The sequence below is a fragment of the Mus caroli genome, chromosome 2 (assembly GCF_900094665.2).
Source record: "Mus caroli chromosome 2, CAROLI_EIJ_v1.1, whole genome shotgun sequence".
Classification (NCBI taxonomy): domain Eukaryota; kingdom Metazoa; phylum Chordata; class Mammalia; order Rodentia; family Muridae; genus Mus; species Mus caroli.
In genome coordinates, this window is record NC_034571.1 from 80,050,856 (window position 1) to 80,071,191 (window position 20,336).

Here is a 20,336-nt window from a genome sequence, read left to right on the forward strand (position 1 = left end):
ATAGAATAGAACATGATGAGTGCATAAAGAACTAGACTCTAGTAGTTCTTTCTTGTCTCAAATTGTACTTCCATGGTAGTCTGTTGGTCTGTAGTTTGCCAATAGGAATATTAATCATTTAAAGCTAGACAATTCTTCTAGCAGGGTACAGTTCCAATCATGGAAGTTAGTTGAGGGCTGTCATTTGCTCAAAAGCCTAGAACTTAGGGCAACATTAAAGAATTTCAGTGATCTGAACAGCACTGACTGACTGCAGATGGCCGCATGTTTCATGTATTCTGTAGCCAACCATCCTAAATGAGACAGAACAAGGAATCTTGGCACATATTATATTAATTAAGGGCTATAGCAAGAATAAGTGATTATTTGTTCAATTTGTAAATTCATTTATTAATGTTTCTCAAGTCAGAATCACAGTGTTTTAACTGTTATTAAACTGCCTAAAACATTCAGGTAGTTTTTAATAAACACTTGTCAAATTAAATTGTCTGCCATATTTGTGTGGTGTATGGTAGGAGCTAAATTTGTTATATAAGATATTTGTTATATAAGATATCCTCTTCAGTTACATTTCAAATGCTACTCTATCACCCGTTTATAAACAAGCCAACTTTGGACATCTGTCTTGAACTCAATGTTTTTTGATTGCATTAACTCAATAGGTTAGATTAATTCTGGCATAGATCCAAAGGTATACAGTTCTTAGGACACTCAGCTATGAATAGAACCCAGATTATTTTGCTAAATTTAAAAGACATCCATGGGCCGGGGGTTGGTGGCACACACCTATAATCTCAGCACTTTGGAGGCAGAGGCAGGCAGATTTCTGAGTTTGAGGCCAGCCTGGTCTACAAAATGAGTTTCAGGACAGCCTAACTCTACAGAGAAACCCTGTCTCGAAAAAGCAATAAATAAATAAATAAATAAATAAATAAATAAATAAATAAATAAATAAAACAAAAAACTAACTAAGGAGTAAGTGGGTAGATGAGCACCCTTTAGAGGCAAAAGGGTGAGGAGTTTGTGGAGGGAAGATATTTAAAATGCAAATAAATAAAATAATTAATTTTTTTTAAGAAAAGAAGGCCATTGGGGTGAAGGATGCCTCAGTGGAGGGATGCCTGAGGCCAGCTGAGTAGTTCTGGTTTTCTCTTGATGGTAACCACAGAGAAAGAGCATCTGGGCTGGGAGGAACATGTGTTCTTGACAAGTGTCTTGGTAAGATTTACACCAAGATATTTTATATTATTTGTAGCTTTGTGAAGTCATTTCTTTCCCTAATTTCATTTTCAGCCTGTTTATCATTTTTAGGAATTAATTTTGCTGATTTGTTTGAGTTAATTTTAGCCACTTTGCTGAATTTGTTTATCAGTTATAGGGACTTTATGGTAGAATATTTTGGTTCACCTACATATAGTATCATATTATCCTTAAATCGTGATGCCTTGACTTCTTCCTTTTCAATTTATGTTCCCTTGATCTCTTTTGTTGTTGAAATGCCCTATCTAGAAGTTCAAAAGCTATGTTGAATAGATAGGGAGAGAGTGGGCAGCCTTGTCTTATCCCTGATGTTAGTGAAATTGCTTCAAGTTTTTAATCCACTTAAATTGTTGTTGGCTGATATTTTGCTGTGTATTGCTTTTATTCTGTTTATGTATGTACCATGAATCCCAGATATCACTAAGACTTTTAAAATAAAGAATCTTGTATTTTTCAAAAGGCTTTTAAGACAGCCAATGAAATGATCATGTGATTTTTGTATTTGAGTTTGTTTATATAGTGGATTATGTTGATGGAATTTCTAATTTGAACCATCCCTGCTTCCCTGGGATGAAGCCTACTTTATCAGGGTGAACAATGGTTTTTATATGTTCTTGGATATGGTTTGTCAGTATTTTATTGAGCATTTGTGTTGACTTATATTTATAGGACATATTGCTCTTAAGTAGTCTTTCTTTTTTAGGTCTTTGTGTAGTATACATATCATAGTAACAATGGCTTCATATAATGAATTAGGTAAAGTTCCTTCGGTTTCTATTTTGAGGAATAGTTTGAGGAGTATTGTTATTAGCTCTTCTTTGAAGGTCTGGATGGAATCGTTCACTAAAACCACCTGGCTATCTGCTTTCTTGGTTTAGGGGGTTTTTAATGATTATTTCTATTTCTTTAGCAGCTTTGATATTATTTAGATGGTTTACCTAATTGTGATTTAATTTGGTACATGGTACATGTCTAGAAAATCATCTATTTCATCTAGATTTTGCATTTTTATTGGGTATAGTAGGTTACAATGATGTTTTAAATTTCATGTTTTTGTTGTTATGTCTCCATTTCCCTTTCTATTTTTTTGTTAATTTGGATATTGTCTGTGTAGCTTTTATATTGTTTGGCTTAGGGTTTATTTATCTTGTTGATTTTCTCAAAGTATCAGCTATTGGATTTGTTGATTCTTTGTATCATTTTCTTTGCTTTTTTAATGGTTGATTTCAGGCCCAAGTTTGCCTATTTTCTGTCTTCTACTCCTCTTGGGTGTGTTTCCTTCTTTCTATTCTAGAGCTTTCAGTTGTGCTGTTAAGTTGCTTGTATAGGATCTCTCTAATTTGTTTATGAAATCACTTAGTGCTATGAATTTTCCTCTTAGGGTTCTATCATTGTGTCCTATAAGTTTGGGTATGTTGTGTTTTCATTATCAATGAATTCTATAAAGTCTTTGATTTCTTTCTTTACTTCTTCTCTGACAGAGTTATCAGTCAGCACAAAATTGTTCAGTTTCCATGAGTATGTGGGGTTTTGTTGCTTTTGTCCAGGCTTAGTTAGTGGTGATTTGATAGAATGAATGGGGTTGATTCAATTTTCTTGTGTCTGTTGATGTTTGTTTTGTGTCTGATGATATGGTCAATTTTGGAAAAGGTTCCTTGAGGTGATGAGAAGAAGGTATCTTGTTCTGGGATGAAATGTTCTGTAGATATGTGTTAAATCCATTTGGTTCATAACTTCTTTTGGATTCACTTTGTCTCTGTTTAGTCTCTGTTTCAATGACCTGTCCATTGCTTAGAATGGACTGCTAGTAGTCGTCAACTATTATTATGTGAGGCTGAATGTGTGCATTGAGCTTTAGTAAAGTTATTTTTTGTTGTTGTTGTTGTTGTTGTTGTTTTTATGAATGTGGGTGCCTTTGCATTTGGAGCATAGATTTTCAGAACTCAGATTTCATCTTGGTGTATTTTCCTTTGATGAGAATGAAGTATCCTTCTCCATCTCTTTTGTTTACTTTTGGTTGGAGGTCTCTTTCACTTTATGTTATAATGGTGACTCCAGTTTGTTTTTTTGGTGTGGTTTGCTTGAATAATTTTTTACTAGCCCTTTACTCTGAGTTAGTTTCTATCTTTGCTGCTGAATTCTTTCCTATATGCAGGATAATAATGAATCCTGTTGGTGTATCCATTCTGTTAGCCTGTGTCTTATCTTTTGGGAACTGAGTCCATTGATGCTGAGGGATAATAAAGACCAAAGATTATTAGTTCCTATAAGTTTTGTTGTTGGAGGTGTTATTATATGTTTGTAATTCTCTTCGTTTGGGTTGTTGTGAGGTGATTAATTTCTTATGTTTTCTTGGGTGCAGTTACCCACCTTATGTTCTTTCTAGTATCCTCTGTAGCACTGTATTAGTAGAAAGTCATTTTTTAAATTCAGTTTGTCATGGAATATCTTTGTTTCTCCTCTATGGCAATTAAGAGCTTTGTTGGGTATAATAGCCCAGCCTGGCATCTGTGATCTCTTAGTGTCTGAATGACATATGCTCTAAATTTTCTGTCTTTTTGTGTCTTTTGAGAAATCTGGTGCAATCTGATAGGTCTGCTGTGGCCTTACAGGTTTTAATATCCTTCTTTTGTTCTTTATATTTAGTGTTTTTAATATTATATGCTAGGAGAATTTTGTTTTCTTGTTTAATCTATTAGGTGTTTTTAGGCTTTTTGTATGTTTATGGACATCGCTTTCATTAGGTTAAGGAAGTTTTCTTTATGATGTTGTTGAAGATGTTTTATGGCCCTTTGGAGTAGAAATCTTTACCCTCCTCTATTTCTATTATTCTTACATTTGGTCTTTGTTTCCCAAATTTCCTGGATGCTTTGGTTAGGAAATTTTTATACTTTGTATTTTCTTTGACCAATGTTTTCATATCTTTTGTAGTATCTGTTATGCCTGAGCTTCTCTCTTCCACCTTTTGTATTCTGTTGGTGAGGTTTTCATCTATAGCTCCTGTTCTTTTTCCCAGGTTATCTATCTCAAGAGTTGTCTACATTTGTGATTTCATTTTTTTTTATTACCAGTTTTAGGTCTTGGACTGTTTTGTTCAATTCCTTCACCTGTTTGATTGTATTTTTCCTTTATTCCTTTAAGGGATTTATGTTATTATTCTTCATTGGCTTCTAACTTGCCTATATATATTTTTTTGTATTTCTTTAAGTGAGTTATCTGCATCCTCCTTTAATGCTTCTATCATCTTCATGAGGTGGGATTTTAAGTCCTATTCATCTGTTTTCCTCAATTAGATTTTGCTCTTCAGGTGTGTTAGGTTATCTAGGGCTCACTGTCATAGGCAAGATTGGTTCTTTTGGTGACAAATTACATTTTACCAAGCACTCAGATAGAGGTGCAGATCAGAATGAAGATGGGTCACAGGAAGACCAGGATAGATCCCATGTTCGATGGGCTCTGGTTTCACATGTGTTCCTAGTTATGATAGAACTCCTGTGAGAAAAGTAGTCTGTGGAGGGGGCCAGGCAAGGCTTCAGGTGGAGGAGCAGACCTGACAGAGGATGGAGCTCAGGTAGAGTAGAATATCTGGGAAAAGGAAGGGAAGCTAACCCATATATTTCAGGGTCTCATGTCTGATTGAGGGGTGGGAGAGGGGCAGTGAGAGAATAGACTTACCTCTGAGATATCAGGATGCTCAGAGCAGTTTGGCCTGAGCCAGAGTGGTAGGTCAACAGGGAAGAATGGTCAGGGAGAGAACGTTTCCTGTGCTGTTAGTAGTCTGGTGAAGGTAGCAGGAGACTGGAAGTTCCTCTGGGATGGCAGGTTGTGCAGTGTAGTTTGGCTTGGCCTGGAGGACACAAAGATCATATAAGATGGGTAGAGGAAGGGAAGCTTACCTGAGTGGTTCAGGAGTATGTTGGAGGTGGAGGAGAGGCTTCAGGAGAACGAAGGTCCACCTGTATGGTTCTGGAGTTTGAATGATTTGGGATTCTGTATGGTTCAGGAGTCTGGTGGAGGTGGCAGAGTGGCAGCAGGAGAATGGAAGTTCCCCTGGGATGGCAGGCTGCTCAGGACCAGTTATATTCTTTTATAAATTTATTTTTAATTAGAATTACAGTCACTTCATCACCTCCCTCTCCATATAAAATCTCCACAAAGAGCATTATCAATGCACTTTATCATTTTATTTTGATAAATTTATTTTATAACCATGTTATATATAAGATAGGAGTATTTGGATAGTGCAAATCCTAAAGGTCTCCATAGAGAACAAGTAAGCTTATGGTTATTTGTTACTCTGAAAAGAGGAAGAATTATACCTATGGAGTCTGTAACATATCTGTGATCATTATGGAATGAATGTGTCACCTTACTTTCATTATTGGATTTCTGACATCATCTATGATGTAAGCCACAGAAATGTTAAGGGGAAATGTTAAGGGGAGATGTTAAGGGGAAAAAGGATTAGTTAAAGACTCAGGCACATACCATGTGGCTTTAAAAGCCAGAACTTAAGTGTATGCATCCTTCTTTTCAACTACTTGGCAGTCCCCTCCATGCTAGTCATAACTATATAATCTGTATAACTCATATTCCTACCATCAGGAAAATGAACAGAGGTTGCAGCACCCTGACATTCTGAGAACTCATTATTCCTAATTACAGCAGCTCCAGCCATCTCATAAAAAAAAAGGGGAGAGAATAGATGTTATGAATCCAACCCCAGATTATCCTACGTTGGGCTTTGGTGCCCCAAGAGTAAAGCAAAGCAGTATGAAAGAGAATTGAAATTTTCTTAATTTCATAGGGGAAAAGCAATAGATTGCAATGAGGCACATAGGAGAAGGAGTCCCTAGAGATGAAGGAACATACCCTACTTAAATGAGAAAGAATAGTTTTATAATCTCTAAGACTCTAACCTCTAAGAATTGCTCATCATTCTTTACAGCTGTGTTATTGATACTGAATTTTCAAAGGTACTGTATTCTTATAAGCCAAGTAAAAGACAGCATTGATTACATGATGAGTATAGAGAAAACAGATGCATCCTATCCTTGTACTGGACAGTCTTGTGAGTTTATATGAATTATTACTCTTTTCATTAGAATAATAGAGCATTCCTTGCCTATGAAAGGACTTAAGCTTTTAATCTAATTTGTTGTTGTATAGGGATTTGGGAAAGAAAGAAAAAGAAAGAAAAAGAAGCAGACAGATCTAATTGCAATTCAATGACTTGCAAATGGTAATGAGACAATGTAAAGATTTTCAGTGTTTTGGCTTCCTGACATGAAAAAATTTACAATCTTATAAATTTAAGTTACTCACTGACAGGTTCCCAATAGCTTTAAGTGGTAAAAATGCTATACACATTTTCATTACTAAAACACTAGATTATCAGCAGAGATAAACAATACAAATTCTCTGATATAGAGCCCTTCTGAGACAGAGTTTGTCTATGCAGACATAGCTGTCTGGGAAATCTTGATGTAGACCAGCCTAGCCTCAACCTCACAGACGTATGACTGCTTCTGCCTCCCAGGTGCTTGGATTTAAGATGAGTGTCAGTATGCCCAGCATAATTAAAAGCATTTTTTTTTTTTATTTCAAGAAACAGCTAAGGAAATCTTAAAGCTATTTTTAAAATACCTTGGAAATTTACACCAAGAAACCATCATCTCTGGATAGCAGTTTGACTGAGAAATTATAACATCATGAAGATGGACGCTGCAAATAAACAAAAAAAAACCTAATATGTAAAATTCTAGAGGGGGAAGTTTGCTGTGCATGCTATGAGAGGCAACTTATATTGTGTTTTGGTAATAAAAGTTTATTAGTATTGGGAATTCTTAAAATGTATTTTCAGCAACTTCAATGATATAATTTTGTTAAAAGATATGTTAACTTTACTGTAATTAAATATTACCAGAAGATTTAAGGAAGCTATGAAAATTAACTATGGGTATTCTTTGTGCAAGTGCTGACATTGGTCATTGATATTTAGAACGATTACAAAGGTTAGAAGGATGAGCCTCAGGATGGATGTAGAATCCATACTTGAGTTGATTATTAATTAATTAATTAATCCAGGTTAAGTTGATTATTCACAGAAAGCTGATGATTTGTAAGTTATATTTCTTCTCTACAAAAGGGAGGTAACACTGTTTAATCGCATGAGACTTAAATAAAACAACCCAATGAACACTTACCAAGACTGTAAGGAGCAGAAAGTCATTAAAATTTTATACATTAAATACTAAATACGTGCATTTTCTACTACTTGTTACATTTTGTATATTTACCACATCTGAGGTATTTTATTATTTCATTTGCTTTTCTTATATTTGTATACTCAGGGGCCATGTTGGAATGAGGAAACAAAGATGCATTTTTTTTCCTGCTTCTGAAGTTATTACTGAGGTTCATAGGTGACTATCACTCTAAGAAAGAGGCTATCCATCTGTATCAGGGATCTATAGGTATAGTGCAATATGGTGTTGAATAGTGGAAAATATTGTTGCACCATGAGCAAAGGTTATGCCTTAGGCTACAACACTGTCTAGTGAATACCCAATATTTAATTGACTTCAGTTCCTGAAGATGATAACAAACATAGACTTTGGACAGCATCTGCTAATTCTTTACCACTAATTTGTGTGGAGATTAATGTAGGACTGTGGTTGCAGGCGTTATACTCATCAATGAAAATAGAAAGGTGTATTAGGTCTTAAAATCTTGACAATAGTAATAATAATAATAAAAACTATGTAGAATAAATCAGAGTATGTTCTAATCTTGGAATTATCCATCTCCTGTGAGTGATGCTGAATCAAGTGCTTTGTTTCATGTTTTAAAATATGTATTCATACTTACTTTAGTACAGTTTTATTTTTTTCTCTTAACAATATACTATTTGAATATAATTCAAACAGTCTACTGATGTCTATTGCATTCTAAATTTTAATTTTAATAAATAGATCAAACAGATGCTTCATTTAAATTTATTTATTCATTTATTTTTCATTTTAAGGCGTTTTTATTAGATATTTTCTTCATTTACATTTCAAATGCTATCCCCAAAGTCCCCTATAAACTCCCCCTGTACTGCTACCGAACCCATCCACTCCTAGTTCCTGCCCCTGGCATTCCCCTGTACTGGGGTATATGATGTTCACAATACCAAGGCCTCTCCTTCGATTGATGGCTGACTAGGCCATCCTCTGCTACATATGCAACTAGAGACACAGCTCTTGTGGGTACTGGTTAGTTCATATTGTTAATCCTCCTATAGGGTTGCAGCCCCCTTTAGCTCCTTGGGTTATTTCTCTAGCTCTTTCATTAGGGGCCCTGTGTTCCATTCAATAGATGGCTGTGAGAATCCACTTCTGTATTTTCCAGGCATTGGCACAGCCTCATAAGAGAAAGCTATGTCAGGGTCCTGTCAGCAAAATCTTTCTTGCATATGCAATAATGTCTGGGTTTGGTGGTTGTATATGGGATAGATCCCCGGATGGGGCAGTCTCTGGATGGTCTTTTCTTCCTTCTCAGCACTTCACTTTGTCTCTGGATCTCCTTCCATGGGTATTTGTTCCCTATTCTAAGGAGGAATGAAGTATCCACACATCGGTCTTCCGTCTTCTTGAGTTTAATGTGTTTTCCAAATTGTATCTTGGGCAGTCTAAGTTTCTGGACTAATGTATGCTTATCAGTGAGTGCATATCATGTGTGTTCTTTTGTGATTGGGTTACCTCACTCAGGATGATATCCTCCAGATGCATCCATTTGCCTAACAATTTCATGAATTCATCGTTTTTAATTGCTGAGTTGTACTCCATTGTGTAAGTGTACCACGTTTTCCGTATCCATTCTTTTTTTGAGGGACATCCAGAAAATCAAATAACCCTATTAAAAAATGGGGTATAGAGTTAAAGAAAGAATTCTCAATTGAGGAATACCGAATAGCTGAGATGCACCTGAAAATGTTCAACATCCTTAATCATCAGGAAAATGCAAATCAAAACAAGTCTGAGATTCCACCTCACACCAGTCAGAATGGCTAAGATCAAAAATTTAGATGACAGCAGATGCTGGCAAGGATGTGGAGAAAGAGGGACACTCGTCCATTGTTGGTGGTATTTGAAGCTGGTATAATCACTCTGGAAATCAGTCTGCCAGTTCCTCAGAAAATTGGACATTTTTCTATGGGAAGATCCAGCAATTCCTCTCCTGGGCATATACCCAGAATATGTTCCAATTTGTAATAAGGACACATGCTCTACTATGTTCATAGTAGCCTTATTTATAATAGCCAGAAGCTGGAAAGAAAACATTTAAATGTAATAAATACAATGAAATGATGAGTTTTAACTTTACTTTTAGTACTTTACACTTCTCCATTGCTATTTTCATGAGTAGACTAATTTTTTTATTTAAATTTCAAATTATTAAGTTGTTCCATTAACCCAATGTTTTCCTAGAAATAGGTTCATAGTATCTCTGGTGTTTTTAGTTTTACTAATCAATTATTATTATTATTATTATTATTATTATTATTATTATTATTGTTGTTGTTGTTGTTGTTGTTGTTGTTATTATTATTATATTTGTTTTTGACTGAAAATTAAATTTTAAAATGGTATATTCTAATGTACACCTAAGTGAGAATTGATATATACATTTTGTATAATATACAAATAGGGTGAACCTGTTTAGGGTTAATACCTATCTTCTCACAGTTTATTATTTGGTAAGCAGAAAACATGGAGCTGTTTTATTTTAAGACATGGACATATTTAGTACATAATAACATCTTCAACTTAACCTATGGTAGGGTCTGTTATAGTTTTGTGATTCTCAATTATAGACTTGTAGTTGTATGAGAGTTTTTCCAGTCCTTTTGAATCAAGATTTATTTTTATTATTATTATATTTTTATTATTTATATTGTAATATTTAACATATTTATATTTATTATTGGTTGTATGAGGCAATCTTTATTTTTTTCTTATCTTTATATAAACCATGTCTGAATGAGCATAGCCTCAATTTCCATTATTTATTGGTCGTAAATTGTAAAGTACCTCAGGTCTTCCTTATCATTTATGATTCAATTTGTTTACTTTTAATAATTTAAGTTACTTTATATATACTGACACAGAGAAGTAGGAGAGTTAAGTAACATGTGCCATGTTTCTTTAGTTGTATGTATAGTACATAAATATTTATAATTTTGTTAATCATTTATAATAAAGATTGTTATGTCAGAACAAATGTTTTTGACTCTGATCTTAATATCTCACTATTTTATAAAATTTGTGTTTATCAAAAATCTATGTGTGTATTTCTGTTTTATTCCTTACATTTGTTAGTATTATATCTGTACTCTACATTAATAGAAATTAATACAATGTTCTAACAGTTCTTGTGTTGCAGCACTGATGGTCAGACCCGTGAAAGGAATCCAAGATAAGAATGCCACAGAAGTGACAGGATTTATCCTTTTGGGCCTCTCAGACAATCCAGACTTGCAAGGTGTCCTCTTTGCATTATTCCTGATCATCTACACGATGACACTGGTGGGTAATTTGGGCATGATGGCCCTGATTAAGATTGACCGCAGTCTGCACACACCTATGTACTTCTTTCTCAGCAGCCTTTCTTTTGTTGATGCCTCTTCCTCTTCTACAGTCACCCCTAAAATGCTGCTGAACCTCGTGGCTGAGGATAAGAGCATTTCTTTCAATGGATGTGCTACTCAATTCTTCTTCTTTGGCTCCTTCTTGGGAACTGAATGCTTCCTGCTAGCCATGATGGCCTATGACCGCTATGCAGCCATCTGGAATCCCTTGCTATACCCAGTTCTCATGTCTGGGAGAATTTGTTTCATATTGGTGTCTACTTCATTCCTAGCAGGCTTTGGCAATGCAGCCATCCACACAGGGATGACTTTCAGACTGTCCTTTTGTGGCTCTAATAAAATCAATCATTTCTATTGTGACACCCCACCCCTGCTCAAACTCTCTTGCTCTGACATCCATATCAATGGCATTGTGATCATGGTCTTTTCCAGTTTTACAGTTCTCATCTGTGTTCTGATTGTTCTGATTTCTTACCTGTGCATCCTCATTGCCATACTGATGATGCCTTCTGCAGAGGGAAGACACAAAGCCTTCTCGACCTGTGCCTCCCACCTCATGGCTGTCACCATCTTCTTTGGCTCAATTCTCTTTATGTACTTGCGACCTACTACTAGCTACTCTATGGAGCAGGACAAAATTGTCTCTGTGTTTTATACAGTAGTGATTCCCATGCTTAATCCTCTCATCTACAGTTTAAAAAATAGAGATGTGAAAGAGGCAGTAAAAAAAATCTTACAGAAACACATTCTATAAAACTATGTTTTCCATCCTTCTGTTATGCTGGATATAATAGATTTATAAATATGCTACATGATGTCTTAAGTTTTTTTCTATGAGCTCAAGATAATGTATTACAATTACACATCTTGATCTCCTCCATGTCATAAAGGTGTCTATTGAAGCCACAAATACATATTTTAGGTAAATGATGTTCAGTGTTTTAGAGAATGAGCTATCTTTTCAAGGCAAATATTTTTGTATAGTCAATGTCTATCTGAAAAATAGTTGTGAATTTTGAGTTGCCCAGTTATATGGTATGTGAAAAATAAATCTTTCAACCATGATAGACACATCTGACTAGTTTATCAGACATTCATTACCAATATCAACTTCATTTTCTCATATTACTATGAAGAATACAATATGTAATACAGACTCTTTTACCAGATGTTATTATAGAATGTGAACTGCAGAAATAATGTGGAAATATGTGAATCTTTTAAAATTATTTGAAACATGTCAAAAACAGAATTCAATGTTTTATCTCTATTCCTTCCCGAATGTCATGGTGTTCTTATAAAAATTGGTGAAATGACATGGGAATTATGTTGTTTATTGGGGTAGAAGAAAATCAATGTTGGAACAATGTGACAACTAACATATGTGTTAATATACCACCATTGAAGTAGATATTTTGTAGATTTATAAATTAGTAAATGTTTCTTCCATGCTTCTTTCAAATTTATCAACCACTTCAGACCATGAAGAAAAACATTACTATGCTCTATGATCTACATGATAGTGTCATATCTCTGAAAATAAATTTAGAGAGTATTGTTGAAAATTTACCTCACCCAGGCAATATTTCATAGTCTTGTAATATCCCTTAATGTCTATTTTTTTTCAGTTAGGAAGATTTCTTTCATTACTTTAATAAAAAAGACATAATAATAAATGCATTTTCAGATCATTACAGACATATTCTTACCAAAGAAGATGAATTACACCTGACATGATTGTATACCTTCATTCTTTAACTTTGAAATAATCCACATTAAAATCACAATTATAATTTTTTCCTATAATTTAAAAATCAACCAGAGTTTCAGTGTCTTAGTTTTGTGATATTTCTTGTTATTGACTATGAATTCATTTCTGTAGCACTCTTGTTATGTGCAATAAATCACATTTTAGTGAATATACCTAGTACCTCTGACTCTGGTAATCTTTCATCGATTTCTTCTCCAATGATCCCTGAGCACTGATGAGAAGGAGTGTGATATAGACATTCCATTTGGAATAGCATTTCAGTCTCTTATTCTCACATGTTCACCAGTTGAGAGTCTCTGTTTAATCTCTATCTATTGAAAATGAAGCTCTCTAATAAGGATTGAGTGATGCACTAATCTATGAGTATAAAGAGAATAACTCAGGGAAAAGATTATTAATATATTCAGTTAGCAGAGTAGTAGTTTCAGGTTATGCCTTATGCTTACATGTTCATCAGCTATGTGTGATTGATAAAGTTAACAAGAGCAATCGTGTGAACCAAGCTTTTAGTCAAATTGGAAAATGTTTGGTTTCTACAATAACATTCATGCCATTTATTTATAAGATATAGTTTTTGGTGTTTTACATGCTTAAAAATTATTTTTGTCATTTAATTTAAGATCTTTGTGATAAACAATATTATATTTGTTTCAGAGAAGGAATATAATTTGAAACTGATTAGTATTCTTTTTCTCATCACCATAATGCTAAATATCCAAAGGGTAATTTGATTTATTTGACTGTGAGAAAGGAAAAAAAATTACATCAAATTTGTATAGATATTATTATTAAAAAAACAAAAAAATATGGAGCTCAATGAATTTCAAGAAATGGGTAACAAGTAAAAGATTGTATTGGCACCGTATTCTTTTCAGTAATCTTTTCTCAAAACTGTCATTTAGCAAACGTTATCCTTTAGTCCCATGGGATGACTTCTCCCAAATGAATACAAAGAAAAATGAGAGACTCTAGGTGGACTTTCTTACTAGTTTACTAAATATACAAAACATCATCTAACTATATTTTGTCTTTTTATTGAAATTAATAGACAAAAATAGCTTACAAACATCAGAGAGAATGGGGGGAGAGAGTGGGGGGTTGTTTACATATTACATATTTTAGGGAGAGATTTTGACCTCACAGGTGAATACAACTCCTCACAGCATCCAATTAAGATTATACCTTTGAGAATCAAAGAATATTTAAATTGATCTTTAAAGGTATCTTTAGACAGTTAGGGAATTATATCAGGAAAATTCAAGATAAATTTTCCTTCTTTGTAGGATGTGCAGTAGGTCAGTATTTGCAGGTAGGTTAAATTCTGTATTTGATATCTAAAATATATTTTTGTGTTTACATATAAATTGTTATATATTATTGTGGAAAATATATTTTCCATTGCTCTTGACCATTTTATTCATAGTGGATATATATGTAAACTCTGATGTATCTGCTGTATGTGTGAGAAGAAAGTAAACAATATATTTAAAGTTAGTATTGGGGCAATTTTATCACAAAGTCACTGATGCATAGAAGTCTTACATGGTAAATCAAACTGGCATTGACACCATATTTAAGAATCTTCGTGAGATAAATGAATATAAGAATATTTTGCGCACACACACACACACACAAACACATTCCACACTGTAATGATGAACCTTATTCTAGACACTTGAATATCTTTTTGACTGTTCAATTATTCCCTCTAAGGAAGATTTTCATTTTCCATCTGAAACCTTTGATTTTTATATCACAATTCATTTTCTTTTTTTTCAATTCTTTTTTATTAGATATTTTCTTTATTTACGTTTCAAATGCTATCCCGAAAGTTCCCTATACCCTTTCCCCACCCTGCTCTCCTACCCACCCACTCCCACTTCTTGGCCCTGGCGTTTCCCTGTACTGGGGCATATCTGACAATATATTATATAGTTTTCTTTATGAAATTGTGTCTATTCTTTTGCTGTGCATCACACACCTTGTAAGAAAATGAAATGTAATTATAAATGTAATTATAACTGCTGTAATCTTATATTGTTGAATAATGGCAAAAATGGAATTTTCATTGAACAGAAGTAAACATATTGATAAACATCCAACATTGAGAGAACAACTTACTTGTGATAATTGCTTATTATTTTTAGTGTTGGTGATGGTTTGGACTTTGGAAACATGATTTTGTTATATTGATTAATTATCCCCTGGCTGCCAAGAAACTGCCACTCTTCCTTCTGTACAACCCAAATGCTGAGAATATGAGTAACTGGAACCATGGTATATTGAGAATATTCATTGATTTTAAAAAGGCTAATATAATTTATTAAAGAAAAGCTTCAGAATTTCAGAGACTTTTTGTTCTCTTATTACCAATTAAATCTTCCTACTTTATAGGATATGCAGTAGGTCAGTTTTTGCAGGTAGGTTAAATTCTGTATTTGATATCTTAAAAAATTTGTGTGTTTGTATATAAATTGTCATCTATCATTGTGGAAAATATATTGTCAGTTGCTCTTGACCATTTATTCATATGTGGATAAAAACATTGTATGTGGATATTAATTACTAAGAAGACAGGTATAAATGTGTAAATATGTATATGAAAGTATTTGTCTATAATGAATAAGCATATTTGTGATATGGAAGAAGAAACACAATGAGAATTGTTTATGTTTGTTTTCGTGTCTGCTTATATAATTAAAAAGGATATGAATGAAAAGAAAAACAGACTCCCAGAGCTCATGTCATGCATATGTAGCAGAGGATGACCTAATTGGCCATCAGTGGGAGGAGAGGTCCTTGGTCTTAAGAAGATTCTAGGCCCCAGTATAGGGGAATGCCAGGGCCAGGAAGTGGAAGAGGGTGGGTTTAGGGAACAGGGGCAGGGAAGAGGGCATAGGGGATTTTCGGGAGGAAACTAGGAAAGGGGATAGCATTTGAAATGTAAATGAAGAAAATATCTAATAAAAAAAAAAAACAAGCAAAAAAAAAAAAAACAAGCAAAAAAAACCAGACAGATCACAAACAAATACATATTGGACATTCTAGGTAGACATTTGGAAGCAATTGATGAAAAAGGAATTGAGCTTCAGACCAACAAATACACATTAAGAAATCAGTGACAAAAACACAGTTTAGATAAGAGGTCACTGCTTACATGTCTTGTCACTTTCAGCTTGCAAGGTGAAAAAGAATGCCATCCTTAAACAACACTGCAGTGATGGATTTCATTCTTGTGGGACTCACAGACAGCCCAGTGCTGGGAAGAATCCTCTTTGTGGTGTTTCTGGTCATTTATCTTATAACACTGACAGGAAACCTGTGTATGATTGTGCTGATCAGGACCAATTCCCACCTGCAAACACCTATGTACTTCTTCCTTGGACACCTCTCCTTTGTAGACATTTGCTACTCTTCCAATGTTACTCCAAACATGCTGCATGGTTTCATCTCAGACCAGAAGACCATTTCCTATGCTGGATGCTTCACACAGTGTCTCCTCTTCATTGCTCTGGTGATCACTGAGTTTTATATCCTTGCTTCAATGGCACTAGACCGCTATGTGGCTATTTGCAGCCCTTTGCATTACAGTACCAGGATGTCCAAGAATGTTTGTGTTTCTCTAGTCACATTCTCATATGTGTTTGGTTTCCTGAATGGGCTGTCTCAGACTCTGCTCACTTTCCAACTGTCTTTCTGTGGCTCCCATGAAATCAATCACTTTTACTGTGCAGATCCCCCTCTGATCATGCTAGCTTGCTCTGACACTCACGTTAAAAAGATGGCCATGTTTGTTGTTGCTGGATTCACTCTCATAAGTTCTCTCTCTATCATTCTTTTCTCCTACCTGTACATTTTTGCAGCCATCATGAGGATCCGTTCTGCAGAAGGCAGGCAAAAAGCCTTTTCTACATGTGGTTCTCACCTGACAACAGTCACCATATTTTATGGAACCCTTTTCTGCATGTATTTAAAGCCTCCATCAGAGAGGTCAATAGAGGAGTCCAAAGTAATTGCAGTTTTTTACACTTTTCTGAGTCCATTCCTGAACCCTTTGATCTATAGCCTAAGGAATAAGGATGTCATCAATGCTATGAAACAGGTGATCAAGGGAAATTTCTGTCAGAAAATTTTAGTTTAAGAAAATATTTATGTGTTATTAGTAGGTATCTCTGATGACATGGTATCTTTGTAGGATAATGGTAGTTCTTCAAAATAACTACTTGTGTAACAGCTTATACCCATAATAGCCAATTTACTCTTGTAGTTCACACTGTCTAGCTATACTTCTTATTAAAATTACATGTTGAGATTAGAAAAAATTCAGATAATTCTTGATTATACTTAATTTACTTTCGGGATTTTATAAAAATAGATTTTTCTAATTTACATGAAATGTAGTTTCTAGCTACCATATCTTAATGGGATCAAGCCATATCCCATGAGGGATGACATGCTTGAAGGTTCAGAATGTTTCAAAAATTGCTTTGATGACTGATTTATCAGTTAAAGGGCATAACACAAAAGAAAAAAACATTATCCAAAATATCTTTTAATTCTTAATTTGTATTACATTTTGACTTACACATTGTTGATGGATCATCAGTGAGTCATTGTGTCTGTTTATGGCATAGAGAGTCTTTAGCACAGACATTAGTTTACTTGCACAAAGTCCCTCAATCATAAAATAGCTCATTTATTTTCTGATTCTCCCTGTTATCCTCACTTTGGTACTTATAAGTTCTCAACACATCAGAATGGTAGATGGGATGGTGAGGATGTTGGTCTCCTAAGATAACACTGTACATCTACTGCTGTGAGTGAAATTTTAAGGATGGTTATGATGTCCGTGATGGTTTTCCTTTTAAAGAAATAAGTTAGGTGTACTTTTCTGAGGCTTCATATTATCATTATATTTTTGTATATTATAAATAGAATTATTTGTCTGTTTCATATTAAATAAAAGTTTGGTTATGGTAGACTATTTAAATTATATTTTATTAATGTACATAGTTATATACTCCTTTAAAAAGCTCGGTGATTAGGATGAATTAAAGAAGAAATTTATGTGCTATATATTTAACACTATGAATGATGTAGATGGTACTCTTTTATATTAGCTATAAATAAATTCATATTCATATTATTCATATATTTTGATAAATTTTATAAGGCAATATTGAAATCTCATGCTACATCAATATTCATTTTCATGAGTAGAATGTCTGTATGTATATGAAAATTTAATTCATCATTTTAATAATTGCCATTTGACCTGTATAAAAACAGATTAAATTTGGCATAGAAAATTTAAAATGCAGAAAGTTCCAAGGAATCAGAATTAATGCATAGTTTTATTAATATATATGTTTTGTTTCCTTTCACTCTTGTACAAGCCATTTAACCACCATAGCCATGTACAAAATATTCTATGGTTCTCTCTTTTTGTGTAAATCTTCTTTTTTTCCATTTAGGCTACACTCTTGAATTCAGAATTTATGAATTAAATATTTTTGTATATTAAAAAATATTTCATTTTGTTGTATTGTTTGCCTGAATGGAGAGTAGGGAATTACATGTGTGCCATGACTGGTAGGCAGGGTCTGAAGACAGTTCATAGAAGTTAGTTATTTCCTGTCACCTTTTGGGTCCCCATGATTGGTGTCAGAAGCTATTTTAATCCCTGAACATTTTTATTGGCTCTACTGTGAATCATTTTAATGTTTTTGATCATCACAGTTTGATATATACTATGACTACCTACAATATATATAGAAGGTTGTCAGTGCTGAGGAAGGTGCAGTGGTATGGAATGGCCACTTTCTATCTCAAATCAGACTTGTTATCTTGTATTTACAGACTTTCCTAACGGTGGGAGAAATACTATATATACATATCAGGATGGTATACTAAAATATATTATATCAACATTCAATTGTATTATACAAACATTTACAAAGCTAATGTTTCAAGCATTTTGTAATTTTTGACTTAACTGAGTATAGAGTGTAAATGCCTATTTTTATTAAAAATTATTTATAAATTGAAATTGATGATTAATACATAAAATTTATATCTAATAGTAATAATGCAACAAAAATTGCTATCACTCAGTTTTATAAAAAAGAAAGTGCTGAATTAGTCATACATATAGCGATGATTTCTCTGAAAAAGACAACCTAAGCCAATGTCATAAAGAAATTTATCATAATATCACAGTTTTCTCAAATTCAGAGTCTGGATTTAACACACACACACACACACACACACACACATTATTGTAGTATTGGGGAATTACGTTGGGGTTGCAGAGAAATAGGAAGTATGGGCAGTAGAAATCAGAGAATCAAATAGATGGTAAATATTAATCACAGTGATATACATGCTTCAAATTTCATAATAAAATTTACTATTCTACGTGTTACTTAAAAATGAAGACAAAACAATTAATTTTGATGAAATGAAATTAGTAAAATCTAGTGAATGATGGTTAAAATTATCTAAAACATTTCATTCCTGATGGGGTTTTGAATTAAAGCTATTTTCTTGTACGATATCAAGTAAAGTACAGTGAGAAAAGAATCTGAAATGAGAAATGTGCATGTGTGTTAAGAACATGATAGCCTTCTACAGAAACAGTCTGTGCTGCATATGCATGGTTGTGAACCCCTTTCTGTGATGATGCAATATTATGAAAATATCTCTACAAGAATTGTGCTGAGACTCACAGTCAGAATTGCCATCCTACTAGGTACTTAAGTCTGTTCATTTAATCTGTCTTTAAGTGAATGACAAACAAGAATAAGAACAACAACAGCAACAACAGCAACCCAACTTTACTTGCTTCAGCTTTCCCATGTAATTAATTTATACAACCAAAGCAAGTACGTAGCTGTAATATTAAATTGTGTACACATCCATCATGCACCTGACCAAGAACAGTGCTTGTGTATCATTTGCTGAAAGCAGCAAATATAAAGGTTAAGAGCAATCTTCTAAAATCTATCATATAGGTTGAAAGCAACAATTATGGATGTGAATCGATATTGATACACAATGGTGTTTCTAGTGCTGTTTGTTGTCTGGGTCCAGTGGGGATCAGCTGAAGCCAATGACTTACTCCCCTGTAAAATTCCATGTAAAGTTCTGTAAACTATCCATTTCTTCCCCATGTGATGCTTTCTGGGATGTTCAGTAAAAGCAGAGTGAAATCTTTTGTTGGAAATAGACACACAGAATCACAAATACACAGGGACAGATACACAAGTCAGCCTCCAGGCAGGAACCTATTCAAGCTCATACTACAGACAGGAGGGAAGATATAGGGATCATGAAGTTGTGAACTCAAAGCTGGACTCAGCCTTTGTTAAATTTCATAATAATAACTGTTATTTTATAGTCTATTAAAATTAATGTAAAAAGCAAATAATTTTGCTAAAACAAAATTAACAGAATAAATTCAAGATTTGAGACTGCTATCCTGCTGTGTACTCATCAGCTTGTTAACCTATCTTTAGTAGAACAACATAACCAACCTTACATGTCCTGGGTTTCCTATGCAATCATTTTACAACATCATTTATTGCTAATGTGTTTAATCTCTCTTAATCTCTCCCTCCCTCCCTCCCTCCCTCTCTCTCTCTCTCTCTCTCTCTCTCTCTCTCTCTCTCT

General features: G+C 33.9%; 2 protein-coding genes across 2 annotated transcripts; both read left to right on the forward strand.

The window, feature by feature from the left end:
- Window positions 1-10,694: 10,694 nt before the first annotated feature.
- Window positions 10,695-11,648, forward strand: LOC110290453 (olfactory receptor 1020-like). The gene has a single exon (XM_021156991.1). It carries the CDS (start codon window positions 10,695-10,697, stop codon window positions 11,646-11,648), a length of 954 nt encoding a protein of 317 aa, XP_021012650.1.
- A 4,210-nt stretch (window positions 11,649-15,858) lies between these two features.
- On the forward strand, window positions 15,859-16,806 carry LOC110290007 (olfactory receptor 5M10-like). The gene has a single exon (XM_021156465.1). The coding sequence runs from the start codon at window positions 15,859-15,861 to the stop codon at window positions 16,804-16,806; it is 948 nt and encodes a 315-aa protein (XP_021012124.1).
- Window positions 16,807-20,336: the final 3,530 nt, after the last annotated feature.

What these genes read in the sequence shown, in the direction of transcription:
- LOC110290453 (XM_021156991.1), top strand. Translation starts at nt 10,695, where the DNA reads ATGGTCAGACCCGTGAAAGGAATCCAAGATAAGAATGCCACAGAAGTG.
- LOC110290007 (XM_021156465.1), top strand. Translation starts at nt 15,859, where the DNA reads ATGCCATCCTTAAACAACACTGCAGTGATGGATTTCATTCTTGTGGGA.